The sequence below is a fragment of the Baudoinia panamericana genome (genome assembly GCF_000338955.1).
Source record: "Baudoinia panamericana UAMH 10762 unplaced genomic scaffold BAUCOscaffold_4, whole genome shotgun sequence".
Classification (NCBI taxonomy): domain Eukaryota; kingdom Fungi; phylum Ascomycota; class Dothideomycetes; order Mycosphaerellales; family Teratosphaeriaceae; genus Baudoinia; species Baudoinia panamericana.
The window spans coordinates 1,163,850-1,190,422 of record NW_006911260.1 but is presented as its reverse complement, the minus strand read 5'-3'; the positions used below and the strand labels follow the sequence as shown (position 1 = coordinate 1,190,422).

The 26,573-nt window shown below is 54.4% G+C and overlaps 13 protein-coding genes across 13 annotated transcripts; 7 read left to right on the top strand and 6 right to left on the bottom strand.

Annotated features, from left to right (window-relative positions):
• Positions 1 to 510: 510 nt before the first annotated feature.
• BAUCODRAFT_32329 (uncharacterized protein) lies at positions 511 to 7,198 on the bottom strand. The gene is made up of 2 exons (XM_007676262.1): positions 884 to 7,198; positions 511 to 830 (listed from the first exon to the last, which is right to left on the bottom strand). The coding sequence occupies exons 1-2, from the start codon at positions 6,860 to 6,862 to the stop codon at positions 768 to 770; spliced, it is 6,042 nt and encodes a 2,013-aa protein (XP_007674452.1). The 5' UTR covers positions 6,863 to 7,198; the 3' UTR covers positions 511 to 767.
• Positions 7,199 to 7,459: 261 nt separating this feature from the next.
• On the top strand, positions 7,460 to 8,330 carry BAUCODRAFT_32327 (uncharacterized protein). The gene is made up of 3 exons (XM_007676261.1): positions 7,460 to 7,900; positions 7,961 to 8,078; positions 8,249 to 8,330. Exons 1-3 carry the CDS (start codon positions 7,541 to 7,543, stop codon positions 8,311 to 8,313), a joined length of 543 nt encoding a protein of 180 aa, XP_007674451.1. The 5' UTR covers positions 7,460 to 7,540; the 3' UTR covers positions 8,314 to 8,330.
• A 138-nt stretch (positions 8,331 to 8,468) lies between these two features.
• On the bottom strand, positions 8,469 to 9,068 carry BAUCODRAFT_121184 (uncharacterized protein; the record flags this gene model as incomplete). Its single annotated transcript, XM_007676802.1, has 1 exon — positions 8,469 to 9,068. The coding sequence occupies one exon, from the start codon at positions 9,066 to 9,068 to the stop codon at positions 8,469 to 8,471; it is 600 nt and encodes a 199-aa protein (XP_007674992.1).
• Positions 9,069 to 9,348: 280 nt separating this feature from the next.
• BAUCODRAFT_32323 (uncharacterized protein) lies at positions 9,349 to 10,821 on the bottom strand. Its single transcript, XM_007676260.1, has 3 exons — positions 10,456 to 10,821; positions 9,891 to 10,400; positions 9,349 to 9,835 (listed from the first exon to the last, which is right to left on the bottom strand). The coding sequence occupies exons 2-3, from the start codon at positions 10,323 to 10,325 to the stop codon at positions 9,635 to 9,637; spliced, it is 636 nt and encodes a 211-aa protein (XP_007674450.1). The 5' UTR covers positions 10,326 to 10,400; positions 10,456 to 10,821; the 3' UTR covers positions 9,349 to 9,634.
• A 980-nt stretch (positions 10,822 to 11,801) lies between these two features.
• BAUCODRAFT_55760 (carbohydrate esterase family 1 protein) lies at positions 11,802 to 12,491 on the top strand (the record flags this gene model as incomplete). The annotated part of the gene is made up of 1 exon (XM_007676363.1): positions 11,802 to 12,491. A coding segment is annotated over one exon (690 nt), but the record flags the coding sequence as incomplete, so codon positions are not given.
• Positions 12,492 to 12,693: 202 nt separating this feature from the next.
• Positions 12,694 to 13,624, bottom strand: BAUCODRAFT_146856 (uncharacterized protein; the record flags this gene model as incomplete). The annotated part of the gene is made up of 2 exons (XM_007676801.1): positions 12,694 to 13,566; positions 13,616 to 13,624. 2 exons carry the CDS (start codon positions 13,622 to 13,624, stop codon positions 12,694 to 12,696), a joined length of 882 nt encoding a protein of 293 aa, XP_007674991.1.
• Positions 13,625 to 13,890: 266 nt separating this feature from the next.
• BAUCODRAFT_32321 (uncharacterized protein) lies at positions 13,891 to 15,672 on the top strand (the record flags this gene model as incomplete). The annotated part of the gene is made up of 2 exons (XM_007676259.1): positions 13,891 to 15,198; positions 15,270 to 15,672. Coding segments are annotated over exons 1-2 (1,532 nt in total), but the record flags the coding sequence as incomplete, so codon positions are not given.
• A 491-nt stretch (positions 15,673 to 16,163) lies between these two features.
• Positions 16,164 to 17,594, top strand: BAUCODRAFT_66668 (uncharacterized protein; the record flags this gene model as incomplete). The annotated part of the gene is made up of 2 exons (XM_007676426.1): positions 16,164 to 16,522; positions 16,604 to 17,594. 2 exons carry the CDS (start codon positions 16,164 to 16,166, stop codon positions 17,592 to 17,594), a joined length of 1,350 nt encoding a protein of 449 aa, XP_007674616.1.
• An 84-nt stretch (positions 17,595 to 17,678) lies between these two features.
• On the bottom strand, positions 17,679 to 18,110 carry BAUCODRAFT_419700 (uncharacterized protein). The gene has a single exon (XM_007676800.1). The coding sequence runs from the start codon at positions 17,880 to 17,882 to the stop codon at positions 17,697 to 17,699; it is 186 nt and encodes a 61-aa protein (XP_007674990.1). The 5' UTR covers positions 17,883 to 18,110; the 3' UTR covers positions 17,679 to 17,696.
• Positions 18,111 to 18,455: 345 nt separating this feature from the next.
• BAUCODRAFT_42685 (uncharacterized protein) lies at positions 18,456 to 20,078 on the top strand (the record flags this gene model as incomplete). The annotated part of the gene is made up of 2 exons (XM_007676340.1): positions 18,456 to 19,959; positions 20,014 to 20,078. Coding segments are annotated over 2 exons (1,569 nt in total), but the record flags the coding sequence as incomplete, so codon positions are not given.
• A 499-nt stretch (positions 20,079 to 20,577) lies between these two features.
• On the top strand, positions 20,578 to 22,452 carry BAUCODRAFT_66326 (uncharacterized protein; the record flags this gene model as incomplete). The annotated part of the gene is made up of 2 exons (XM_007676401.1): positions 20,578 to 21,106; positions 21,182 to 22,452. 2 exons carry the CDS (start codon positions 20,578 to 20,580, stop codon positions 22,450 to 22,452), a joined length of 1,800 nt encoding a protein of 599 aa, XP_007674591.1.
• A 455-nt stretch (positions 22,453 to 22,907) lies between these two features.
• Positions 22,908 to 24,088, bottom strand: BAUCODRAFT_121175 (uncharacterized protein; the record flags this gene model as incomplete). Its single annotated transcript, XM_007676799.1, has 2 exons — positions 22,908 to 23,756; positions 24,077 to 24,088. 2 exons carry the CDS (start codon positions 24,086 to 24,088, stop codon positions 22,908 to 22,910), a joined length of 861 nt encoding a protein of 286 aa, XP_007674989.1.
• Positions 24,054 to 25,327, top strand: BAUCODRAFT_32316 (uncharacterized protein). Its single transcript, XM_007676258.1, has one exon. The coding sequence runs from the start codon at positions 24,112 to 24,114 to the stop codon at positions 25,000 to 25,002; it is 891 nt and encodes a 296-aa protein (XP_007674448.1). The 5' UTR covers positions 24,054 to 24,111; the 3' UTR covers positions 25,003 to 25,327.
• The last annotated feature ends 1,246 nt before the right edge of the window (positions 25,328 to 26,573 follow it).

The following is a 26,573-nucleotide window of genomic DNA, read 5'->3' as shown; positions in this document are numbered from 1 at the left end:
CCTTCCCAGCCGATAGTGAAGTTGCATGTCGTCCGATGACAGATTGTTCAAAAGCATGCAAGGGTAGCAATGTGGAACGACTCGCCAGCACACAGAAGATCTCAAACACAGCGGCCGTCGAGCCCTCCGAGCTGCTGTCGAACGCCGGATCTCCACTGTGGTTCGCTCGTGGCAAGCTGCAGCGGCAGCCCCACAAGCCACTCTTTCCTAAAGTGACGATCTAGACGTTGAGCTAGCTGCCAGAGTCCTGATTCGTCTGAATCGTTGCTGCAAGCAGAAAATCCCTTCGGTTAATAAGGGCCCCGACGACCGGAGACGGTTCCATCCATATGATGCGAACATTGTGCGATCTGCAGCATCTTCCTGCAGCTACCCTAGCTGTCCACGGACCACTCGTTCGAGTTGATCGCCTATCGGATTGCTGCATATAGGCATCTAGTTCGCAAGAGAAAAGGAGATCTCACCACTACGGACTATAACTGTGCCGAAGAAGTAAAGTCAATTTTTGTAACTGTGGCGGCGTATAGTGAAAGTAGCGATTCTGAAACGCAGTTTGCCACATCTTGCATAACATGTTCTTCTAAGGGAATCATATGCTGAGCTGTATTGAAACAATGATGTAGTCTACACACCAGACTACGATGGCACATCGAGCCTCGGTTGACACCTCCCATGCATGCTGAACGCTGCAGGTGATCAACATTGTACCAGGACTGACGCCTTCCACCACTGCGGAATACGCAGGCAGCTCCGTTCAAGCCTTGAGCTCAAGCGAAGTAACTCTTCCACAACACACCTTCCAAGTCCTCAAGCTGTTCCGGAGTAAATGCCTATCACGATTGTAAGAGTTATGTTGCAGGTTGGGACGGTGTGAGTAACGTACCTTCATGTCAATCTGCCAAGTGTCCTGCCTTGTCTTCTTGAACTCGCTCAAGATGGTCTTGACACTCTTGCCCACCGTTCCTGGGTCACTCGCTGCCCTACCAGCTAAGGTTGCCAGGACCTCGGGGAGCCACTCAGGCGGCGGTGACGTATACGGGAACGCTTGCACCAGCGCTCCAAGTCCCAGCACAGCCGCATGCCGGGTGAGCACCAGCTTATTACTCTCAGAGGTAGGCGTGCTCGTACCCGAGCTGTTACCTTCCAGATTCAGGCCCTTTGCACGCTTCGGCATGGGGTTCTTGATCAGTAAGTTGGTGAAGTGCTTTTTCAAATCGGCGATAAACTGCTTGCGGAAGTCCAGCGGTGAACATCTGACCATACCACTGAGAGTTGCGGCTGCGCCGAGGCGGACCTCGAGCTGGGGGTCGTGCAACATGTCTCGAACGCATCGCATCAGATCGCTCGCATGCTCTTGAGGCATTAAGAACAATTGCCGGAAATAGATAACTTGTATGTTGATTAGCACACGCAGACGCTGATGCCACGATGTTGACTCTCTCCCAATCTTGATCAGTGAGCGCACGAACGGCTCGTCTTCGCCTGGCCGGTGTGGCACATTTGGTAAATGCCGGAAGACGTGGTACGCCAAGGACTGCAGCTCAGGATCTTCCTTAATATCCATCATGTACAGCAACTGCGTCATGAAGGTGTTTGGGAAGAATGGCACAAGTACCGTGCAATCGTACGAGCTTAGCGTGGTGTCGAGCCACAGAAGCACAGTCTTGCAAGCCTGAGTGTAAGGTGTCGGAGTTTGCGTTCCCACTGGTCGCTCCAGTCTCCACTTCTCTAGACGATCAAGCACATTGTTGACTATCCCGGAGTACTCCTCAGTAGGCTTGTACGGCCTGGTTCCGAGCGCGCCTGCCGCTTTCTGCTCTTCCAACAGAGTCGGCACGTCCTTGTAACTCTCGTGATAGCGCGTTCGGAAGATCGTTGATAACGTGGTGCCCATAATCTCGCGGACCTGCTTATACGGGTGGTCTAGATGCTCAAGGAAGTCGTTGACGATAGGCCGCTCGAGCTGAAAGTGCCAGCCCAGCGCCGTAACGATGAGGTTCAGCAGCGTGATCTTCGAGCTTTCTTTGAAGGCTGCATGACTGGACACATCCAGCCTGAAGCCTGCAAGCCAATCAATCAACGGCCACGCTCGTCGCGGGTCCTTACCTCCAACCACGAGCGTGACGAAGGTGGACCAGTATCCGCTGTTCTCGGGCGTTAACCCATCACTGATGATGCGGCGCACGACCGGGAAGGTGAAATCCCAGACTTTCTCTCTCATAGCTGGATCGAAGTCCTCTGCGCTGCTGACCATAGCACCAACGATCTCGGCCATGACTCGATGCTGATGCTTATCCGTACCGTCACCGTACACAGCCTGAGTCAAGTCCTTGAAGTCATCCCACGTTGCCTTGGTCAAGCCACTGGCCATGAGATCCATCGCATATGCGACAATCATCGAGCTGGACATTCGAAAGCGGTCCGCGCTCTGATCTCGCGGTTCTTGCTTCATGTAACCGAAATACGTCGACAGCCAGTGTCGGTCGATATGCGAGCCAATGGTCTTGCGCACAGCTTGCTCTACCTCATCGTACTCAAGTCTGCTCGGTCCTACATGCGCGCCACGCATCGTTTTCTGCCAGACAAGCCAACCTGGGTAGTCCGCATCGATGTAAGCTTCGGCTTCAGGCTTTGCGAAACCCTCAAGGAAGCGCTGCGTCCAGTCTGGGTCTTCTCGGTGGGTGGGTACCGACACCTCGTCGGGGTCAAGCTGCGCGTCCAGCAGGTAATTCTCATACTTGTGACCGACCAGCGCTCTCGTTTGTGCGAGACTGTATATTGCGTTGAGGGATTGTGCATACAGCGTCCTCAACGCCGGATGCGGATCGATGACACCCTTGACCACAAGCTCAGTCATGCCTAGGCTTGACACCGTCTCGAAGCGATAGTCCAATCCGATCACCATAACTGCCGTTCGGCTCGCCTTCTTCCAGTGCGAATGCCTAACTTGCTCGATCAGCTCCTGAGCGAGCTCTGTCTTGCGCTTCTCGATCACAGCTCTCCTGCTCTGAATCTTTGCCTTCTTTGGCGGCACGAAGCTCTGCGCCTCTTCCAGCGTGTGCGCGATGGTCCTCGTCCGCCTTTGACCATCGGTGGACTCGCTCCGATCCGGCCAGATTGCTCTTAAAGTGTCTTCGTCCAGAATGACCATACGATCCATAGCCTTTGTCATGTCTTGTATGGTGAAGCTGCTATTCACCACCAGCTTCTGTATGCTTGGTCTGTCGGCTTCAGAGACCTGTATGAAGAGCTTGATCATTCGTGGCGCGAACTTCCAATTCCGAGAGATTGGCTTCGCAAGACTGCCGAATAGCAGTGAGTACACCGCACCTTTGATGCGCGGATGGTCGTTCTTCCTTAGCGCACCTTCCAGTGCATCTAGCAACGGCGGTATAATGAGCGGCTTGGCGCCTATAATGCTCTTGACTGCTTGCTCGCCCGCTGACTGCGCTGTTCGCCGAATGTCCGTATACACTGAGGTCGACGAATGCGCCAGGTCCAGCAGCAGAGTCTTGTCCAGCTCGCTTGCGGCGCGTGGATGCTCGTTGAAACGCAGTCTCTGGAAATGGTAGAGGTTCGCTCGCCTGACTAGCAGTGGCCGGGGGTACTGTTTGCGTGTACCACTGAATTTGAATGGGTGACAATCTGCGCTCAGCAAGCGCATCAAACGGTCAAGAACATGTGCCGAGCGCTCAATGCCGATATCCACGAACCAGCTCCGATAAGCCGTGTAGAGTGCATTGAAACACGGAACGTCGTCTTCTTGATTCTTCACTAGGAAGGCGTGCACTTTATGTAGAGTCTCGCCGACGGTCTTCCTCAGCTCGTGCACAGTTTCATACGTGGGGCTGCCAATCTCCAGCGGGTAGCCGGTAGAGTACTGGAAGGAACGCTTGATCTTGTCATCGTCCGGCTCGCCGAGATCCACTGCATTGTCGAACGCATCGTCCTCGTGTTTCTCCGACTCGATGATACCACCGTTTGCTTCGGTGTCGATGAAGGTGTACGGTGTAATTGTACCGTCGTCTGAGCGGAACAGGCGACATATGCCCGAGATGACGAGTCTGAGCAATACCAGGTTTCTGCTGACTTCGTCGGACCAGTCCTTGCCGACTCCATCTCGCTTGATAGGTGCTTGGTTCGAGATAAGCTCTTTCAACGCCTTCAGCGCTCTTCCACTCTGTGCCTCAGCGACCTTGACGGCAAACTCCAGTTCATCCTGGCATGGGTTGTGCCATCGGATGTCCAAGTTCGAGGGGTCGACCGTTCTGCCCCAGCTTTGGGACGTAAGACCACGCTCAAGCTCCGCTTGGTCGTACAAACTGTAATCCTGGGTGTACGTAACCGTCAAGTTCAGTAACAAGTGGTGCACAAAGTTGCTCACATGCACCAGGGGTATGCCCTTGCAATGATCCTGCATGAAGTTTGCGAGCTCGAACAGCTCATCCCGGTATTCCAGCACATCCTTGCCGACATGCACCACACACATGCTGAGCAAGCTGACATGCCACACCAAAGCCCTATCACGGGGCAGAATTTCACTTCCAGTAGTTCGTGTGCTGCCCGCCGCGTTTTCTGTGATTTCGGTCCGGATGCTGCTCATCAGCTCTGGCAACAAGCGACGAAGGGCCTTCTTCGGGTTAACCTTGACTAGAGCGTTGCAAATGAATGCCATGGCGTCTCTAGCCTGATGAACAACATGGTTGCTTGCGAACTTGGCGACCTGCTCGAGCGCGATATCGTACAGCTCCGGACTCAGACTAGCCAATAGCGGAGAGAAGGCAGCAGGCAGCGTGTTGACGACGTTCTCTTCTGGAGATCCACTCTTAACGCGCGCAGCATCTGGCAGGTTCTGCAAGAGCGTGAAGACTCTGCCCATGAATGTGATGATGAACTCCGCGAAGCCGGCGGTTGAAGACTTGAGGATTGCTTCTTCGTCTTCTTCGGACATTTCAGCCATGTAATCAATTTCAATTCCTGGACCTTCCTGCTCGAACCGAGCAAGCTGACCACTAATCCAGTCGACAGCTAGTGCGGTGCCTGCGCTGTCAACCGCTGTAGTGTCGGCCTCTACCATCTCATAGTCGCCGTTCAGCTCACTCCGCTCCATCTTAGGCGTCTTGGTAAGGTCATGTAGTGGGATATTGTAGCATACACTTTGTATGAAAGCCAAACTGTGCAGTGTCTTGTCCAGATCGTTTGCGTCTACACCAGGGAGCGCCAAGCCCAACAGCGTCGTGAGATGGCATCGGAAGCCCTTCGTCTTTGCGATTATCTTGCTCAGCATCTGCAAAGCACGAATGGATGATATCGTTCGGTGAACCTCGACCAAGCCTTGCATCGCCGGGTAGATGCGCTGTAGAGCACCAGGCAGGATAAGGTTTGGCTCCAAATACGCCAGACTTTGCAGCGTGCTAAGGCTATAGTTCATCGCAGTGCCACTCTTCGCATAGATGCCCATGAACACAACATCGCGCAAACATAGCACGAAGCGGCGTTTGACTTCGTCGTTCAGCTTTCGATCTTCGGGGATTTCGTACTCGCCGCTCTGTTCGCGGTTCCAACGCATAACGAAAAAGTCCGATAGATAGTAGATCAGCTGCGCCAACGGCTTTGTCCATGTGCCGGAGTTGGACGGGTGGAAGAAGGTTTCGATGCCTTGTATTAGTGCCTCCAGCTGGTGTAGCATGGATTTACGGTCCGTCACCTCTAGGCACTTCGGCGACAGCGACATGATGATCCAGCGTGCGATGCTATGGGATATGGGGTGCTTTCTGGGGTCGCGCTCAAGCAGGAGAGCGGTGCCAGCGCCAACATCGACCGTTCCACTGTAAGGTGTCGTGGCTTGTCCGACCGGTATTTCCAACAATCTCAGCACAGCTGTGTAGACGAGGGATGACTGCTCCTCAGTAAAGAGACCGCAGGCTCCGAACGGTACATGCTCTGAGCCCAGGCAATCTCTGGCCTGCCGGGAGAAGATGTCCAGCATGCGCATATCTACCATCATACTTCTATTGACGGTGGACCAGAGATGGAAGAATGTTGGAAGGTAATACTGCGGCTGCAGCTTTGGGTCATCCGCAGGTGGCGCCGCGGTTGGCAGCATGAGATTGAGCAGACCAAGGACCACGAAGGCATGCTCGGAGAAAGACATGCTGTAGAAAGGCAGGAACTCTTCGAGCATAGCTGGGATCTCTTTGGGGTCGAAGAACAGTTGTGCGAAAGTGCAGAGCTTGGTCAGCGTCCGGTGATTTCTCTTAGAGCTGTACGTGTTCTGCGTACTACTTTCCGAGGGCAGCACGAACACTTTGAGCTCTTTGTAAAGCGGTCGCCAGTCCAAGACCAGATCCTTACCGGGCCGGAGGTAGTGCTTCCGCTTGGTGAGGACCATGAACATGCTCGCGAACCTCTCTGATATCGAGTATTCCAGACCTGGCGCCAGACTTAGCTCGTAGTACAGCTTAACCAGGCTGGATCGCTGTTTCCGGGTGAGGTCGAACTTCAAGCTCATCCAGCCTCTGATTTCTTTTGTCCAGTGCACGGCGCCCGGCACGAAGTCCCCTGACGCAACCGCGATGTACAGATGCTTGATCATCTCATCCATGTCCGCCTCGGTCTGCTCTCGGCTCTCCGTGTCGTACGGTAGGTACTTCGTATAAGGAAACACTCGTGGCCTCGTCCGACCAAGCTTCGTGATGTCGAAGCCTGCATCTGCGTCGCCGTCATCTTTGCGATCTTGTCCCCCACCTGGCGACGTTGCTCTTGATAGTGCGCCGTTTGCCTCGTGGTTGCCGTGGAGGTGGCCGTTCAGTAGACCAGACACACGGTCATGCTGAGGGCCGTGAATATGGTCGGCGGCCATCGTGGTGAAGGCTGTCTTCAGTGGATTCCTCGCCACATTTGGGTCGGTTGTAGTCGAGACACTCGAGTTCACCTCTGCGCCACGACCTGTCGTCGATGGATGTGTTTGGTAAGCAGGCACACGACACTTGAACGGAGCTGCTTCCCAAGCGTTTCGCGTCACCGTGATATGTCTGGGTTCGAATCAAGTAGAAACAGTGTCTACGATACTGTGTGCAGCTGTGGCATTAGTTAAATTGACTATCTGTTGGCAAAGTCTGCCTGTGGGTGTGTCGATGCAACCGACTCTGTCGTGTAATGATCGGCCTCGTCAAGCTGCAGCCGCCTAATGTTGGCCTGAGGCAATCGGCTGCGTGGTGGTGAAGGCACGCGACAGCGATGTGAAAGCTGCAATGCAATCCTGCCAACCAGTAATCTAGAGCACCACAAGGCGTTGGTAGCTACCTTACAGCACGAGTTCGGAAATGCTGTGAGAAGTGGTGTGCAGTGATAGAGGCGACATGAGCGACATATAGGTACTGTTCGCTCTCCCAGAGGCAAAGGCAGCATCAACGCGCAAGCCGACGTGGCGACTTCTGCACCCGTCTAGAGCTTGTCACGGCTCGGCCAGTGCACAACCGACTGGCTTGTGACCGTCTCGGGCACCACATCATTAATAACCTAAGCCGGTGAGCCAGCCATGGCTTACTACTCACCAACGGCCATCCTCACGGACTCGCAGAAGGCACCCTGCACCTTTGAGCTTGCCGTTCCCGCGCTCTCACCCCTCAACAATGGCACTGCAATTCAGCAGGGTACCAAGCTTGATCTCCCGCTTTGGATGGCCGAGATGTTAGCTGTGTCCAAGCCAGCCGGTCCCTCTTCGTCCTCTCTCGCGACGCTGGACATGCCTACAGCGCTCGGCCAACGTGTAATGAATGCTCTACAAGCCGATCCCAAGTCCGTGGACTTGCGATCACAGGCCCAGTGGTTCTACGGCTTGGGTGAGCGGATGCTAGAGCTGTTTGAAGAAGAGGAGATGGTCGAAGTGATGACCGAGGTTTGTCAAGGGCGATGTTCGTATTACCAAAGACATGTCTCGTAAGCTGACTATGGCAAGACATTCAAGCAACGCGCATTGGAGATAGCAGACAAGGCACAGAACACTCGCAGCGCGCAACAGAGCGGTGGCGACGGCACAGACTTCATGCGAGGTCTCGATGAGACGGAGCGATTGTGTAAGTCATACAGCGCATGAACAGTACATGGAGCCCAACAACAAGCAAAGTCCAAACCAGAGCTATGCGTAGAACAGAACACTGAGCAAGCACCACCATCTCACAAGCACCCATCCTCAAGAATCCCCTTACCGTCCTCAAAGTGAGCAGCCAATCTGACGCGACAGCAGTATTTCGGAGCGCCCACGATGGGAGCAATGCCGTGAAGAAGTGGATGGATGCAGTCCGGACGTGAGGCAGCGAGGGCCGTGGCGTACGATTTGCAACAGCGGCAGAGGACCGTATGTCTGGGCGTGATGGAATCCCGAGGCCATGCGTCGGGGTACGTGTTGTCATCGCTCGCATCGCTGCTTGGGGCGTCGTCAATTGCGTTGAGAGCAGCGCGAGATCTCATGACGATCTCTTGAACACCACCACTGTTGACGATGATCTCACGCACGTAACCCAGCAAAACGCTCGTGTGGTCGCTACCGGATATTGTGGAGTTGTCGACACGATCGGATTCGCGCCAGGAGCTTCCCCATTCTCAACCCAATTGCCCACAGCAGAGCTCCCATCACTCCCATTGGCGTTTGCGGAGTCGACAACTAGATTCGATTCATCGTCAGGAGCGTCGCCGTCTCCACTACAATCACTTCCAGAAGAGTCCTCATCATCCCCACCGGTACTCACGGGCTCTTCGCCGGCGTTGGGAACGGTGTCGGAAGCGTCATCCATCCCAATGCCGTTGACCTCCTCTAGGATGCTATCGCCCCCACGGTAGCTGATGGAGTCCTCGGGAACGATGGTAGGCGCTGCAGCGTCCCCAAAACTCATATCAAAGAAACGGCTCGTTACCGCCCCCACAAGACTCGCATACTCCCTCTCGGTGGTGGGAACCTCACAGACCCAATACTCCATCGCCATGCCCGTCCACAGCTTCGTCCCGCGCTGGAGAAAGGCGTTGTACTCCTCGTACCAAGCCAATCCTGGAATCGCCATATGATACATGGCAGCTTCTTCGTTCGTTGTGGTGCTGTCACTTTGTGCTGTTCTGATGCTTGGTGATTGCTGTTAGAATTTCGAGACAGGAACAGTGGTTTCTGTTCGGTTGGGAGACGACAGGAACAGACAGCATCCTGTGCAGCCGACTTATATGGGTCGGCGTGTTTCCTTCGCTTACGCCGGCAACAACAATACCTGGACGATGATTACAACGTTCATTCTCGATCCCGACGGTCATGCTCCAGTCGAGCTAACAAGCGCTTGTTGATGGACATTTGCAATGGGACGTGCTCGGGTGGAGGTGGTGTTTCCTCTCAGCTTTCAATCGCACGTTCTCGAGCGACAACCTTGCACTCCTGAGTGCTGTAGGCGGGACATGAGCAAAATCAACGTATGCACACACTTTCTGGAGCATCGCGTTGGAGAGGATAAGTGGTGTCGTGGCATGGGAAAGTTTTAGGATCTCCACCGCTATAGAGATTGCGTAGAGTAAGTGCAACATCCCAACTCCATCGCAACCGGCACCTATGGTACCAAATGCCAGCACAACACCGCTACGCAATGTAAATGCGCTATATCTTGATCTCCCTCTCCGCGCGCTCCTTCTTCTTGCGCTCGCGGGCGTTTGCCTTGGCACCCATGATACCGCCACCCCAGTGTCTCTTGAGCTCCTCATTCTTGTCCATGTAGCCCTCCTTGACGGCCTGGACCAGCTTGCTAAGCTCAGACTGGTCCTCGCTACGAACCTCGGTGATGGCGAGAGCAGCAGCAGTCTGTTCGACACGGTCAGTTTGCAATTGGTCGGCCAGCGCAGCGTGGTGAACGAACCTTCTTGTGCACAACGGTACCGAGACGCGCCTTGCCCTTGACAATTGCGTACGGCACACCCATCTTCCTGCACAGCGCTGGCAGGTAGATGACCAGCTCGATCGGGTCCACATCGTTCGGAATCAGCACCAGCGCGGTCTTCTTCGCCTCGATCAAAGCCACCACGTGGTTCAGGCCATACTTGACGACATATGGCTTCTTGCTGACGTCCTCCTTCTTCTTGCCCTCCGAGACAGCAGTCGCCTCTTGGTGCAGCCGATCCTTCTTGTCCGCCTTCGTCTCTGGGCGGTACTTGTTCAGAAACTTGAAAAGCTGTGCTGCGGTGTTGCGATCTAGAGTGTGCGAGAACTGTGCAATGGACGGCGGGACCTTGAGGCGCATGTTGAGGATCTTGCGCTGGCGCTGCAGGCGAACGTACTCGGGCCAGCGGACCATGCGCGAGAGGTTGCGCTTGGGCTGAATGTCTTGACCGATGCCATAGTTGCGAGGCTTGCGCTCGATGAGTGGGTTCTCCATTGTGTCAGTACCATCAAGCTTACTTTGTACAGTATTGAGTGTCACTCACCTTGGCTTGCTTCTTGCTCGTGCCAGCCTTGGTGCCCGGATAGGGTGCCGGGGCGGCCTTCTTCGTTCCAGCTTTAGGAGGCTGTCATTGAGAAGAACAGTCAGTCCAACTGTTCTAACTCTACAGAGCATGCTTCAAATCATCTTTCGACAGAATGAGAGGCAGCTCAAGCCATTTTGCTCAGCACCACTACCATCGAGGCAGGGTGGGCTTGGGTCATCGCTACAGCATGCTGAACCGCCTTGGCAGCGGACAGCAGAGGCATGTAACTAGTGGTTTCCTGCTTGGTGAGTGCTTACCATAGTATCGATGTAACGAGCGGACTTCGAGTTTGATGCTGTTGTCGCTGTCGCTTCGCTACGCAGTTCAGAATTTCGTGTCGAAGTTCGAAGCGGAATTGGTGCGCCAAGGCCGAGCGAGCGGAGTGGTCCGCATTGCCAAAGAGCACCATCACATGACTCAGCTGTCACCACATCTTATTGGTCTCATAGACCGGTAGGCTAATGAACCGTCATGAAGAAGCATAAGAAGCATAAAGCACAGCCTTCTCACGCTCCCTCGTTCCCATTTCCGTTCTGCCATCACTGACTGGCCAAAGCACCCGTTACACGATATCGGCTCCAGCTCGCTAAACTCACAACGACATGCGCCTGTCTCCTTAGACAGTACCTGGCGTAATGAAGGTCACGTAGCGTTTGGTAAGATGCTCCTGCAGTAGTGCGCTGAGGGTGAGGCTGGCTGAAAGAAGCCTCTTACGGTGTGCATCGATGCCGCAGACAGAGGCAGCTGGATCACTTCCGCAGTACCGCTGTCACAATGTCTCAAACCTGTCGATCAACTTACTCTGCCCTCTCTTGCAAGCATCCTCTCATCCTACAAAATATTCGAGCGTTCCCGCCCTTCGATGACTATCGCTCCTCCTAAAGCTTGTTCTTCCCTCGGAGGTCACATCCACACCCCACACTGCTCGGTGGATCTTTATATCGACCCTCAGCGTTCCCACACATTTCCTGACAATGCAACGTCCACTGCATCGAAGCTTTGCAATGCTCTTCCCACTAGCCGTGGCTTTGGCGGGAGCAAGCGTAGTAGGTAATGCCCAGAAAGCCTTCTCTTGGGCAGGGGGAGGACATCAGCATGGAGAGATCGACAACACAGCCGACAGCATTTCACGCCCAGTAGTGCTTAGCAATATACCAACGCCCGTCTCACTGTCTGGCCTTCCTGCCATAAGCAGCGCATCACCAAACGGCCCAGTAGCGAGTAGCCCACCAGTAACTGGCACTCCAGGCTGCAATATTTCGCACACTCCAGGGTATCATTATCAGTACACCAATGGCCAGAACTACAGTATTGTCACAACCGATGGCCACACACGGTATTATAGTGTACAAGTACCTAATCCCTACGACCGTAAGAATCCATACCCTCTAATCTTTGACTACCATGGCGCAAGCGACACTTCTACCATTCAGCGCAACAACTCCGCCTACTTCAACTACACCCAGGATTACCTCGTAGTATACCCACAGGGTTGGGGTCGCCACTGGCAGGGTCCCGCCTACGCTCACAAGGGCGTTAATGATACCCTCTTCACCTCCGACCTTCTGGCACACATCGAAGACAACTACTGCATCGATCCATCCCGTGTCTACGCATCGGGCAAGTCCAACGGTGGCGGCTTCGTTGACACGCTTGCCTGCTCTTCCGCTGGCGACGCCTTTGCAGCGTTCGCCATGGCCTCTGCAGCTTTGTACACCGACCTGAACAAATCCTCATGCGCTAGGCGACGTCCAATCCTCGAGTCTCACGGCCTTATGGACACTGTGATCAACTACACTGGCAGCGCGAAAGGCAACGGCGGCCCCCTGCCTAACATCGACTCGTGGGTGAGTTGGTGGGGTGAGCGCGATTGCGGTCCCAATGCTACGCCGCACTATGACACGCAGCCGAGGGGCTACAATGTTACCGCGTACAGCTGCGGCGACCTTACTGACGTGGTGAAGCATTACGAGGTGTTCGACCTGGGACATTGTTGGCCGAGTAGTCATGGATGGAATTACGACGCTCTTCACCTGAAGTCGCAATCCTGCAGCAAGGTCAGAGTGTTGGACTTCACGCCGAAGGTGCTGGAATTTTTTGCAAATTGGTGTCTCGCCACGGCGCCCTAGAACGGACTTTGTGGCAATAACAATGTGCTTGTACAGCATGGATACGGCGATGGTATAAATTCCATCATCAGTTGTGGGCTTTCACCCCAAACAGCGGGTTCAATATCGCCGCTGCCCACTCGTATGTCGTGAACAGAATGCCTCCACTGAATACTGTCCGCCCTAACCGCATCGTCGTGCCCTTCCAGAATCCGCCGATGCCGTAATCGGCGACAATACTCTGAAACGCTTCGATGGTACTCGCTCCTCGTGAGCTCTGACATCGCGTCTTGATCGTATCAAAGGGCTGTGTCGCCAGCGTCGTCACTATACCAGCCACAGACCCATTGCCGAAGTTAGTGAGAGTAGATTGCTTGATGTTGCGCTTTTGCTCGTAATCCTTGAGGATGTTATACGTTCCCATTCGGAACGCTGTCGCGCCAGCTTGCTTAAGCGTCGTCCCTACAAACCCACGGTAGAGACCAATGAAGCCATCTTCTCGCAGGATGGTCTTGATACAGTGCGTCATACTCCGGAACCTCCGCTCATTCCTCGCATCATCGATCAAAGCCGTCTTGATCCGCTCCGTAGGTGTCACAGCAGTAATGGAAGCAACAACACCACTGCACATTCCCGCCCCGAGGTTCCTCAACGGCGTCAGCGTCCCCGTCTCCGGGTCCTTGAACTGGTTCTTAATCGTGTCGAAGGAAACAAAGCGGATTCCATCTTTGGCCACAGAACCTATGACCAGGGTGGAACAGCCTTTGTAGAGTGCGGCAAGGCCTTCTTGCGTGTAGACTTGGGCCACGACCCGGAAGGGATTGCGCGGAGTAGGTTGCCCTTTCTGCTCGCGCAGCTGAACGCGAGTTTTGGCGAACTCAAACGGATAAGTCGAGAAGCCTTCTATGGCGCCGGCTATCCCACCAGCCAAGATTGAGACTATCGCCGGCGTGGACGGGTCCTATAGGGTATCAGTCTGGGATGTCCTCTGAACGTTGCACTCTGCTCACATGACTCATTTCTCCAGAGCCCTCCTCCTCAGGCAAAATTCAATTCGTACTGATAGTAACCTCCAGGACAAGATGAACGTCCACGCATCGGGGCAATTCGAGCCGAGGTCAAGCGCGCTTCAGGAGCACGAAACTCGGTACATGTATCTCTGTACAGTATCAACCCAACACCCTCACTGCCTCTATGCTTGCCCGGCGCGACTGAGTGAGAACTCGTGGCGGCCTCCCCGAGAACATACGACGTTGGAGTGGCTTGTTCGCGGCCAAGGTCCTCTCTGCCATTGACCCACAATGACGTACATTGTTGGCCTGAGCGTGTCCATGGAAGCTTTCGTCGCGTGCTCCATCTGCGTACCCTCCTACGACTCCCTCTATTGCCTTTCCCTATTCACTGTCCATGGCAGAACCGGACAGACAGCGGTTGGGTAGATTGAGATGGAGCCTCTACTCTCCAGACTCCTCGTCCGTACTGCCTCCACCGCCAAGTCAAGGTCTTCCAATGGTTATTGGATGTGTAGCAGCTGTCGCGTGCTCGACCAGAATGGCCGGCCATCCTTCCCTTTCCGTCGGACCTTCAGTGTGCCCAGCGGACGGCGCATGAAGGTGCAGGAGGATGCTAATCAAACACCGAATCTCGATGACAGCTCCCATTCCCAGTCCGCAGCCAACTTATCCCACGATGTGACGCAGGCGGAGAAAGATCACTTTCGACGCATAGAGAAGGAAAGCAAAGACAAGCAGACTCGGTCACCGTGGATGCGCGAGGGCAGCAACGTGCCTCCTGTAGCGCGGCAGCGCAGCGCAGGCGCCATGGTGAAGGGAAAGCTGCTCACAACGCCGAGTCGAATGCTTAAGCTCATTCTGCCGTTGACGACGAGAGACAACAACAAGGACAGGAAAAACGTCGAACCATTGGCGCTGCTTGTGCATCCGCAGCAGCCGCTAAGCTACCTGGAGCGTCTTATACAGAGCGAGCTACCTTCGCTAGAGGATGGAGGGAAATCAAGAGCCCCAAATGTGACCTTCAGGGCGCAAGATCGCACCGAGGAGGACATTGGAAGCGGGAAGACGGCTGCTTCGGAAATTCAAGGCGAAGAAGAGAGTGATGAGGAGTTCAACATTGAGGATGCCGAAGAGACGATGGTGGACGGCAAGCTTGAGCGGACTGGCAAGATCAATGACCCTTCTGCTGCAGCTAAGCAGCGAGACTCCGAGCTCCCAGCACATGGCCATAGCGAGAAGGAGACTATGGACGCTTATGCGCCTTCCGATCCAGAGCACCCTGAGTTTGTCCGCTGGAGCCCGAGTACGGAGATCGGCGATTTCATCCGTGACGCTGCGCGAGGCAAGGAGTTCGCCATAGATATCGAAGGAGCAAGCAGTCCTATCTACATTGGCGTCCCTTCCTTCAATGACCGTACCTACTATCTGCGCATGCGACTACGCAAAACCGCAAAGCGGATAAGCGAGCTTGCGGACATCAAGCGCGAATGCGACGAATACGCTCAGCGTGGTGCAAAGCGCGTCGCACAGGCAGGCTTCTCGGCGCTGATAGCGTGGTGGGCTGCAGTCTACTACCTCACGTACGTACATCAACCTAATTAATCATCCAGATTGTTCAGAGCATTGCTGATCCCACACTCCTCAATGTTAGCTTCAAAACGGAATTGGGCTGGGACGTTATGGAACCCGTCACCTACCTCGTCGGTCTAACATCACTGATTGGAGGTTATATGTGGTTCCTCTACCATAACCGCGAAGTCAGCTACCGGTCTGCGATGAACTTCACAGTCTCGCGGAGACAATCTCAACTGTACGAAGCGAAGGGTTTCGACCTCAGCACGTGGGAGGGTCTGGTAGAGGAAGGCAATCGGCTGCGCCGAGAGATTAAGATGGTGGCTGAGGAGTATGATGTCGAGTGGGATGAGAGTAAGGATGAGGGCGACGAGAAGGTCAGGGAGGCGTTGCGGGAGGCGAGAAAGAAGGAGGGCAAGAAGGGCAAGAAGCGTGATAAGGACGACGACGACGACGATGATGATTAGAGGCTTGGAGTAGCGGCACTGCACGCCCAGTGGTTTGAGAAGCGTTCCTAGCGAGCATGTGGCAGCGTATGAGCATTATCTTGGGCTGATAGCGGCTTTCCAGGGTACATTGATGCTCCCCATTGCATAGAATATTCCAGGCACTCACAGTCATGGCAAAAGTGTTCAGTTGCTCGCATTCGCCGCCGATAGCGTTTCGACGCCAAGTTTGACACCTTCATGCTGACTGAGCAGAGTCGGCGAGCTTGACAAATCCAGCCCCACTTCAAGGCATCCGACGGCGATGTTCTGCCTCGCCGCATGCTGCTACATGTTAACACAGCCTATCCTCCGACCAATCGCAGAAGCTAGGTGTATTGAATCCAAAAGGTGTTGACCTTGGCAAGCGAGCGATTTGGGCACCAGGACCTCGTCGAGAATTGTTGATCCTACATTGATATAACACCCATAATCAACGATATCCAGAATAACGGTGATTGGGCTTTTAACACAACATTGAAGATATAATGCCTCTCACAATACTCGGCGATCACGATGTGAACCGGATATTACACTCCTTCACCCGAGAAGACATCCTTGAGCTCCAGCAATCACTCGCGGATGCACTGCACTGGTATTCGACCAGCAACGATGCCAACGATTGCTGTTCAGACTTCCAGCCTGAGCGAACAGTCCTCAAACGCAAAGACGGCTCAACCACGCTGTTCATGCCCGCGAGCGGGCTTAATAGCCAAGGAATCAAGGTGGTTAATGTGGTTCCTCCGGAGAGCTCCACAGGCCTGCCTGCTCTCGCCGAGAATCTTTCTTTGAGCTCCAGTAAAAGCTCAACATCGAGTCCGCGAGATTCCATCTCGATGACAAGTTCGTCCGATGCCACGTCCATAACTTCGCCTTCGCGAAGCTCGGTTGACAGCGTAGGCACCGGCCTAACATCCATCTCTTCGAGAGCGGGCACGGATACCGCGAACGCCACCGCAGTCTCCACTATTCGTGGCTCGTTGACGTTGATGGACAACCAGGGCAACACGACCGGTCTGCTCAACGCAGCAGAAGTTACTGCTTTTCGCACAGCGCTCGCATCCACAATGCTCCTCAGGAAACGTCACTCCGTGCACGATCTCACTGTCTTCGGTGCGGGAAAGCAAGCCTATTGGCACATACGCCTCGCAATGCTGCTACGCCCGGACGAGATTCACCACTTGAACATCGTTACGCGCAGCTTCGAAAGCGCGCGAAACTGCATAGTTCGGCTGTACAACCCACAGCCTGACGACCCTGACTACGTGAATCATATAGGGGAGAAGTACAACAGCAAGACGAAGAAGAACATCCTCACGCCGATGCACACTGAGTATGAAAGGCTATTGAAAGAATATGTTCGTGCATCTAACGTCATCTTCTGCACCACACCGTCGGACAGACCATTGTTTCCCGCCACTCACCTCACGAACCCCGAAGGTCGCAAGAAGGGTAGATACATCGCTTGCATAGGCAGCTACAAGCCTCACATGATTGAGCTGCATCCGGATATTCTGCGCTACGCAGTCGCGCCACACCATGAACACAAACACGTTCATAAGCGGCAACGAGAGGGTGGCGCCGTTATTGTTGACACAGTATCCGGGTGCTTAAAAGAAGCCGGCGAAGTGATTCAAGCGAAGCTGCTGCCAGACCAAGTTGTGGAGCTAGGAGAGCTGTTCATGCTGAAGCGGGAGGCAGATCGAAGACGGGCGCTGAAAGGAGAGAAGCCTGTGTCGGGCGCGGAAGGCTGCCAGTTCAAGGACGATGGCGAGAGCGCGGGTTTGATGGAGTGGTTGACGAGGGGAAACGTGATTTACAAGAGTGTTGGGATTGGGTTAATGGATGTGGTGGTCGGTAACGAGCTGGTGAGGATGGCAAGGGAGAGGGGCATTGGGGTCACTATTGAGCAATTCTAAGCTTGCCGCCGACAGCAGGAATGACATGCGACACGACTACGACATAGACCGATCGATAGGCTGACTGGATGCTTACTAGGTTTAGCCCCACAATGCTGCTGACTAGCTACGGTTATGCCACTGCTCCCTGTCACAGCCCGAGGTAAAGGACGTATGCTCAACCCTTCTGCGGCGACCATCGGCGTGGGAAAAGCCGATCGTACCAGCAACAAACCGCAATGCCATGTCACAAAGATTTCGAGGTGTGGAATTCTGTTCGACACCGACGGATGAAGCTTTGCTCAACATGATGACCTTTTCGTTGTTCCGGGTGTGTCAGCTATGTAGACCAAGGTTTAAGCTCTACAGCCTACAATGCGGGACCGACAGCGCTGAATGGTTGTCAGTGCCAGAAATCAGCATCTCACACAGAAAAGACGGTGTATGTGCCTGGGCCCATTCTATGTTTGTATTGCACGAACGCTGCAGAATAGCACGAATCGGACCACCGTGCGGCTCTCTCGGGTCCCGACATGTGGCAAAGCTTTCAAACAGTAGGTGTACTGGTTGCTTCTAAGTCGACATATCTTTAACCCTCATTTGCACACATTGCAGCTCTCCGTTGTGTTCAGCTTACCACCGCGCACACTCTCGCAACTGCGCCTTGTACATTGACTTACAGGGCCTTGGCTGTACCTGTCTTCATCGCACACTCTCTGGAAACGTTTGGAGCACACATCAATACCAGTCACTCTTTGCCGCATCATGAGGCTGCTATTGGCGGCCAGTTGGCTTGCAACAGCGCTTTCATGCGTTTCCGGCGTAGTGGTGCCGGTAGAAAAGATCGAAAGGCGGCAGGCAGCGACAGCTGCAACAGCAGTAGCGAGCACAACGTCACTGGTAGCGGACTCCGCCTGCACTCACGGTCCACTAACGAGAGCATGCTGGAACGACGGGTATAGCATTGCCACCGACTTCGATATCAAGTTTCCGGTGACCGGCAACACAGTCTACTACAATCTCGAGATCACCAACGGATCATGCAATCCGGACGGCTACGGCGCGAGAACCTGTCTGCTCGTTAACAATGTGTACCCTGGTCCGGTCATCCGAGCCACTTGGGGCGACATGCTCAGCATCACGGTGAAGAACTCCATGCAGGACAATGCCACTGCAATGCACTGGCATGGGCTCAGACAGTATCATTCGCCTGGCTACGACGGTGTTCCCGGCATCACTGAATGTCCGATTGCACCAGGACAATCCATGACCTACAATATCCAGGTGACACAGTTTGGTACAAGCTGGTACCACTCCCATTACTCGATGCAGTACGGCGACGGAACACTGGGAGCGATGGTATTGGAAGGACCTGCGACCGATAATTACGACATCGACCTTGGTCCGTATGTTCTCAATGAGTGGTACTACAAGACGGCGTACCAGATGGAGGCTATCGTATCGAACAATCTCCAGGTCGGACGCCCACCGCCCAACGCTGATAATATCCTAATCAACGGCACGAACAAGAACGCCAACGGTGGCGGCACCTATAATCAAGTTTTCATTAAGAAGGGTAAGAAGTATCGCCTTCGGCTCATCAACTCGTCCGTGGATAACCAGATCTGGGTTTCACTTGACAATCACACAATGACAGTCATGTCTGCCGACCTAATTCCAATCAAGCCTTACGACACCGAAACAATACTCATAGACATCGGACAGCGCTACGACGTGGTCATTCATGCCAATCAGGCTGCCGGGAACTACTGGTTCCGTGCAAATGCTGCGACGTTCTGCCTAAGCGGCAACAACTTCTACGGCCGAGCCATCTGGACGTACGACACAATTGCACCCGCGACGCCCACTTCGCCAGCTTACGCCGCGCCGACCGTATGCGGCGAATCGAGCAAGATTGCGCCGTACTGGTACCAGCCCGTACCGAGTGGCTCGTTCACATCAGCACTGGACAAAGTCAACATTAACCTCACACGGGTGGAGCAAATACCGGGTGAGGGCAACGTCATTGTCTGGGCGTTGAATACATCGTCGATCAACGTGGACTGGGAGAAGCCAACGCTGCAGTACGTGATGGACGGCAACACCAGCTATCCGAGCAGCCTCAGCGTCGTGCCTACCCTGAGCGAAGGAGAGTGGAACTACGTCGTCATTCAGCAGCTTCCAACCAGCCCGCCGCTTCCACACCCTTTCCATTTACATGGGCACGACTTCTTTGTACTTGGACAGGGAACGGGCACCTTCTCTGCCAGTACTTCGACGCTTAACTGGGATACGCCGCCAAGGCGAGATACAGCCACTGTACTGGGTGGAGGTTGGCTCGCCATTGCCTTCAATTCTAATAACCCTGGCACCTGGTTAATGCACTGTGAGTCCAATGCTGGGGTCCGATGACTATAATACTGGCTGACCACAGCTCTAGGTCACATCGCGTGGCACATCAGCGAGGGCTTGGGCCTGCAGTTTCTCGAGTCGCCCAGCAACATAACGCTGCCCAACAGCCAGCTGTTCGCGTCGCAATGTGCGACTTACGACACGTACTACGAGACTGCGTATTGGAAGAAGGAAGATTCTGGCCTTTAAGCACGATGCTTGCCTGAGCCAATGGAGATGGTGTCCTGGCGCGATTTATTCTGCCCCCTTGGCCTGCGCGTGCCCCTTCAGCCCTCTTGTTCCGCTCCTTTGCGCGATTCGAACCAAGGTCGGAAACCTTCACGCGGAAGAGGATGCTGCGAGTTCTAAGCCGGTTTCTAGATGTTTTTAAGTCCGGAGCCCAACTACGGCTGAACTGCCGTAAATAACCGTACTCTTACCCCGCTAGTCGGCAGTAGGATCATACCACAGCTTGGAAGTTGCACATGGCGGAACAAGACAGCACAACTGCGACGCGTAGGATTTGACAGCACAGACATAAAGCTTGAGGTAAGTACGTATCTCCAGTATAGATTCTCTGTCTCACTATCAAACTCTCTTCGCGTCTTCCAAGATGTCGCAGCCTCAGCGGACCCCTTTGGCCAGGTTCGAGGACATACCTGGCAAATTACCCGAGTCCAGTGTACCTGGCAGCGTCGATTTTCAGACTCTCGCGGATCAGGCTGTTGAGAAGCTCAACAACCTGACGCCCGACAATGTAACGGAAAGTGTTGTATGGCGAGACCTCTTAAGCTTTACCGGCACCTACCGCACATTCAACTCCCGCGCAAACGTTGTCAACACCCTGCGGGATCTCCGCCAGTCAAGGAGATGCTCAGCTTTCTATGCTCTAGGCTCGGGTGTTCGGACGGAGCGCTCTCTCAGTGACATTAGCTGGTGTGACGTTGATGTCTTGTTCGATGTACAAATCGACGGCCTTGCTGGGAAGGGGCGAGGTATCGTGTCTCTGGCATGCTGTGCAGACGGCCAATGGCGTATATGGATGCTCAGGACATGGCTGGAATGCTTTGAAGGGCATGGGCATCCAGACGTACCAGTGTCTGACGGCATAATACGGGTCGATAGCGGCAACAGTGCATCCCGTAACGCTGGGCTTGAACAGATCAACGGCAATACCAACTCGGTGCATTCCGATCTTGGTGGGATCTCAAACGGAGGCTCGCCGAACACCGACTACGATGTTGTGATCGTAGGCTCTGGGCAGAGTGGATTGTCGACGGCAGGACGCTTGAAAGCCTTGGGTATCCGGTATGTTGTCCTGGAGAAACGACCAGAAGTCGGCCATGTCTGGGCATCTCGCTACGAGTCACTGCGTTGGCACACGTCCAAACATTATGGCAGCTTGCCATTCGGCCATTCTTATCCGGACGAAGACGACTACATGCTGCCAGCCAAGCGTATCGGCGCCGGTCACAAGGCTTGGTCCGAAAAGTACGACATCAATGTACGGACAAGTACTGCCGTTGACGCAGCCAGCTACGATGCCGAGTCGCAAACATGGACAGTCCGAGCATCAACGCCTGAAGCCCAGCAAACTTTCACGACTCGCAACCTAGTACTCGCGATAGGTACCGGCCACTTGACACCAGTGGTCCCAGAGTGGGCATCTCCGGAGAAGATCGCGTCTAGCGGCTTCAAAGGGACCATCTTGCACGGGAGCAACTACAAAAACTGTACCCTGTTCGCTGGCAAGCGCGGCGTCGTCGTCGGCACGGCCAACACCGCCCACGATGTGGCGGAAGACATGGCCAATGTGGGCATGTCTACAACACTTGTACAGCGAGGCGCCACATTCATCTTCCCAGCCGAATGGCTCCATCACGCGGAGGACGTGCATTACAACCCCAATGTGGACCCAGCGGAAGCAGATCGGATCTCTTTCACGCATCCCAACAAGATCATGCGCGAGCTTGTTAACCGGGCTGTCTTCGCAGGAATCAAGGCGAATCCGGATCGCTTCGATGCACTAGAGAAGGCGGGCTTCAAGCTCGACCGTTATGGCGACATCTACAATAATCTGTATGTACGCTTTGGCGGGCACTACGTGGACATTGGAGCTTCAGAGCGCATTGCAAAAGGTGAGATCAAGGTCACATCTCGGCCAGTCAAGAAGATGTACAAGGATGGCCTGGTGTTCGAGGACGGTGGCGAGCTGCCAGCGGACTTGATCGTGCTGTGCACTGGCTTTGACCATGACTTCCGCAAGGACGCTGCACGCATTGTGGGTGCAGACGTCGCGGATCAGATGGACGACTTCTGGGGAGTTGATGCCGAAGGGGAGGTTAGGGGCCATGCGAAGATTGCTGGTCATCCGCATCTCTACTACCACGGTGGTGACATCCGCATGGCTCGTTTCTACTCGAGGTTTCTCGCGCTACAGTTACAGGCTGATGCACTCGGGCGGCCATTGCAACCTTATGTAGGCTAGAAGGGATATCTGCCAGAGTATTGAAACGACCCTCCTTCTTGGTTTCGACAGCTGTGTGCAGTACTCTGAGCCGTTCCCGTCGCTAAGGGCTGGCCTGGCCACTAAAGCGACTCACGGCTTCCCGTCCCAGGACTCGAATTCTTCATGGACCTCTTCAAAAGGAGGCAATCACCGCTCCACGATGACCGCGGCAACTCACAATGAGTTCGCTAAGGGCGAAGGTGTCAAAGTCTGTAGAACACTTGCTGCCTAACCATCAGCTGACAATTCCCAGGTGCTCAGTGTACAAGACTGCTTCGTATTCCCAGAGCCTTCCATCCGTGCATCAAGTGCATGACCTCTATGTAGAGCTTATCACCAGATCAGAACATCTGCACACCACCGCCTTTCCCGTTTGCCACCAACGCCTTGCTAATTCCATAAATCTAAGCATGACTGTCTCGCCATCCACACGGTTAACGCCCAACCTGCTTAAGCTTTGAATAATCCTTCAGCACGCCGGCCAAATGCACATTCGTCTTCTTGGCGTTCTTCTTCTCCGCCCTTCTCTTCTTGTCCTTCCGCATCTCCACCTTCTTGACCTCCCTCACCGCACTCGTAGGCGTCAGTCCCGCCCTCTCCAGCTCCACACGAATGTCATTCTCATTCGCCGGTAATCGGATCTTGGACCAGAAGTCCACAAACTCCGGGTCGACTGCTCCTTTCAGGGATGATGTGGAGGCAGGGTAATAAGAAGGGTCGTCAGCATAGACAACTCGCGGTACACCGTCCTTCTTGTTGCTTGTAAGTAGGACCTGACCATCAGCCTCCAGCCTTTTAAGCGTAGGCACGCAGTCAGGCCAGCCGTCTTTGAGTTCTTTGACGGGGATGCCTGCGGCGCTGTCTTGGCGGGCTAGGTAGCTGAGAAGTTCGTCTCCATTCGTGACATCATGTTGAGGCCGGTACTTGAAGCTCTCCTTGCCATCGATGGTAATCTGCTGCACGCGGTTGTGCGTACGCAATGCGCGCTTGATGGTCTCTTGTTTCCTCTGCAGGTCGACGGGGAGACTAAGGTATCGAATTATTTCCTCGAATGGCACGGGTGCGGCGTTCTTGCCCTTCAGATATTCGACGGTGTTTACGACAACTTTGAAGATCTCGCCAGTCGGTGCGGCAGGGAAGGCGGCATCGTGCGTTCGCTTCTCGGGAGGCGCAGGAGCTGGTTTGGGTGTTGATGTTCGAGCGGGCGCAGCAGCCGGACGAGACTGAGGAAGGTTGCGTGCTGCTGCCTCTGCGCGGTCGGCTTGGAAGCGGTTGAGGGAGGCCTGAAGGGAGGACATGCTGGTGCTGTAGTGTGTACTTGTGGATGTGAATGATACTGTGGCCCAGAAGACTGCAACAAAGCGCTCCAGGCCAGTGACAAGGGAGGCAATTGACGACCGGCTATCCCTGAAGTGAGTCGATGCCTGGAACGAGAGCGCCCTTGCTATACCAGTAGGTGGATGACTAGGCGTAGATGTGGGATGCAAGTTGCGCGATTCAGTGAGAATCCGATGCCAAGATCTCACTGTCGTGCAGCTGTGCTGCACCTGGAAGCACGTCTACTGCTTCGATGCAGAGTTGACTTGTTTAAGGACACGGTCACGAGCATGTCCATGGTCCAGGCGCGAGACATTCACCATGGCGCAGAGAAGGCTGGGTATGATGCGCAATGCTACTGCCCTTGCAGGGCAACGTATCGATAGTTTCCTCACTCGGCTGCACCGCACATTGTCAAAGACTGCCGGAGCTGAAGCAATCCTCTACACGCTGTGCTTTACCCTGATCTTCGTGCACGCAAGATTACGGCATACTCTCAACCGACAGTATGACCGCTTGGCATTCGCTGTTGCCACAAACGCGCCATCCCCGCTGCTCCCGGGGGACACGATGCTGGCTATCATTGAGCAGCCTTATACTCACCCGTCAGAGCTCTCTGCTGGAGTAAAGGCGGCTGCTGGTCTCGTGGAAGACTTCTTGGTCTTCTCACGCCTACGCGGTTTGATCAGCATATACAGCTGGGCGCGTGAGCACTATATGACGCCACCGGGCGATGCTATCCTCAAGCTACTTGTCTGGGCGCAGCTTGCTGCTAGCACGACGTTTCAGTTCCTGGAGAACGCATTATATCTGGCTAGCAAGGGCGTACTAAGAGGTAAGGCTTGGGAAGAACGTCAGCCGAGATGGTGGGTCTGGAGCAACCGATTCTGGCTTGTGCACGTACTACTTGAGGGTCTGAGGCTCCTTCGTGTACGACAGTTACGCTACAATGAGGACTTCGGCGCGAAAGTTCTGCCGCCTGGCAGTCAACAATTTGACAGCGACAGCACGGGAGTCGTGGCTCAAAGCGAAGAGCTTAAACGGAAGTGGCAGCGCGACTTCTACGCAAACGCCGGCTGGTTCCCATTGACGTTGCACTGGAGCTTTTACGATGAGAACAATAGCCCGCTCAACGATACATGGGTCGGTCTTTGTGGCTTGGTACCCGGTGTCATAGCGCTGCGTGAAGCTTGGGAAGAGGCTAAGCAGTAAAATTTTTCATCTTCCTAGCCTGTCCAGCACAATATCAGGCTCGTTAACAGGTCTGCAGGACGTTCGCTGTCGTAGTGCTGACACCATTTAGAGTGGTGATATTCGCTCTATACCCCAAAGTCCCAAAGCATATATCTGCGCCATGAGTTGCGCACCGAGGCTGTCAGCATCACCGTTACCGACCACGGCAGTGCTAGGCCGCGTAGATTCCCTCACGTCGAGTGTTGTAACCCCTCTATGCATTCTAGTCGTCGTCATGGTCAAGCTCCCCAACCTCTCCCAAGCCATTGACAGCCATCAATTTCGGGAGCATGTTCTGCGGCAGCGGAACCGTAGCGGCAGTTGGAACAGGCATCTTCATGATCTGCTCCATGGGCTGAGTATAGCACGCCGGTAAGTCGCCATGGAAGTGGACGTGAGTGAGACCGCGGATCTTGGTCAGAGAGCCAAGATTGCCGTGCAGCGTATGATCTGGGTAAAGCTGGGTCTCCTGCTCGAGAAAGCGGCCTTTGAGGTGGTCATGGAAGTGAAAGGTGAAATGCTTCAGAGCGGGTGGATCATGGTAGATGACAGCGTTGCCGATGTTGGTGTGGACAGCGCAAAGCATGGCGGCCGAGTCCGGAGTCGATCTACCAGAGCGGTACGGCTCACGAGCGTCTGCCGTGACATTGACGACGTTCGGTAACTTGGCGGAGGCGAGGTGAGAGATCATGTGCTCGAGACCGTAGATCCACTCCCACGCGTCGATTTTGACCTCAAGGCGCTCGACCTTGCGTAACGTGACCGGGCTTATAAGCTCCATGATATTGGGAACTTGGTACTGCTTCTGCATGTCATGGTTGCTGGGGAGGTCAATGATGAGTGGCTTCTTGCACAGGACTTGCAGCGCCTCGTGGGTGGCTTGGCGATTGATGAGCAGCACGGTTGGCGAGCCGCGGACTGGGTATGGTGGCTTCGTGCGCTTGTCTTCCCATGCGTTCATCATACGAGCGAGGCAGGTGCTGATGTCAGACCAGTCGAGCGAGTAGCCGTAGATGATATCTCGGATTTCTTGAGGCATGTCTAGGAAGCCCACTGGCCTGGACTCCATCTTCGCCTTGAGCTGAGTGGCCTCCGGCTCGGGAAAGCCTACCAAGGTCACATTTCCAACGTTGCGAATCTTGCGAAGTGCCTCAATGCCTTGGACGAGAGTGGTGCGGAAGCCACATCTGTAGGCTGCTGCCCAGCATGTCGTGACATGTTGGACAAGCCCCGGATTAGTGAGCGCGATTGTGAGTGACTTCAGACGGTGGCCATCGCTGAGATGCTTAGAGAGCTCTTTGAACAGATGGATGTAGCCGTGCCACGAGCCGGACAGTATGTTCGACTGGAACATATCATGCCCGGAGTCATTGATCGTGATGGACGAGACAGTGCGGAGAACCTTGGTTGGGAGAAGATCGGTGATTCGGGCAAGGTCAAGCATGCCTAAAGAGTGTTGGCAACGATCAGCATTCGCTTAGCGGCAAGCAACGCTATCTCTCAACACTCACGTACCATGATCGAAGATAAGACTGTGACCCTGACTGTAT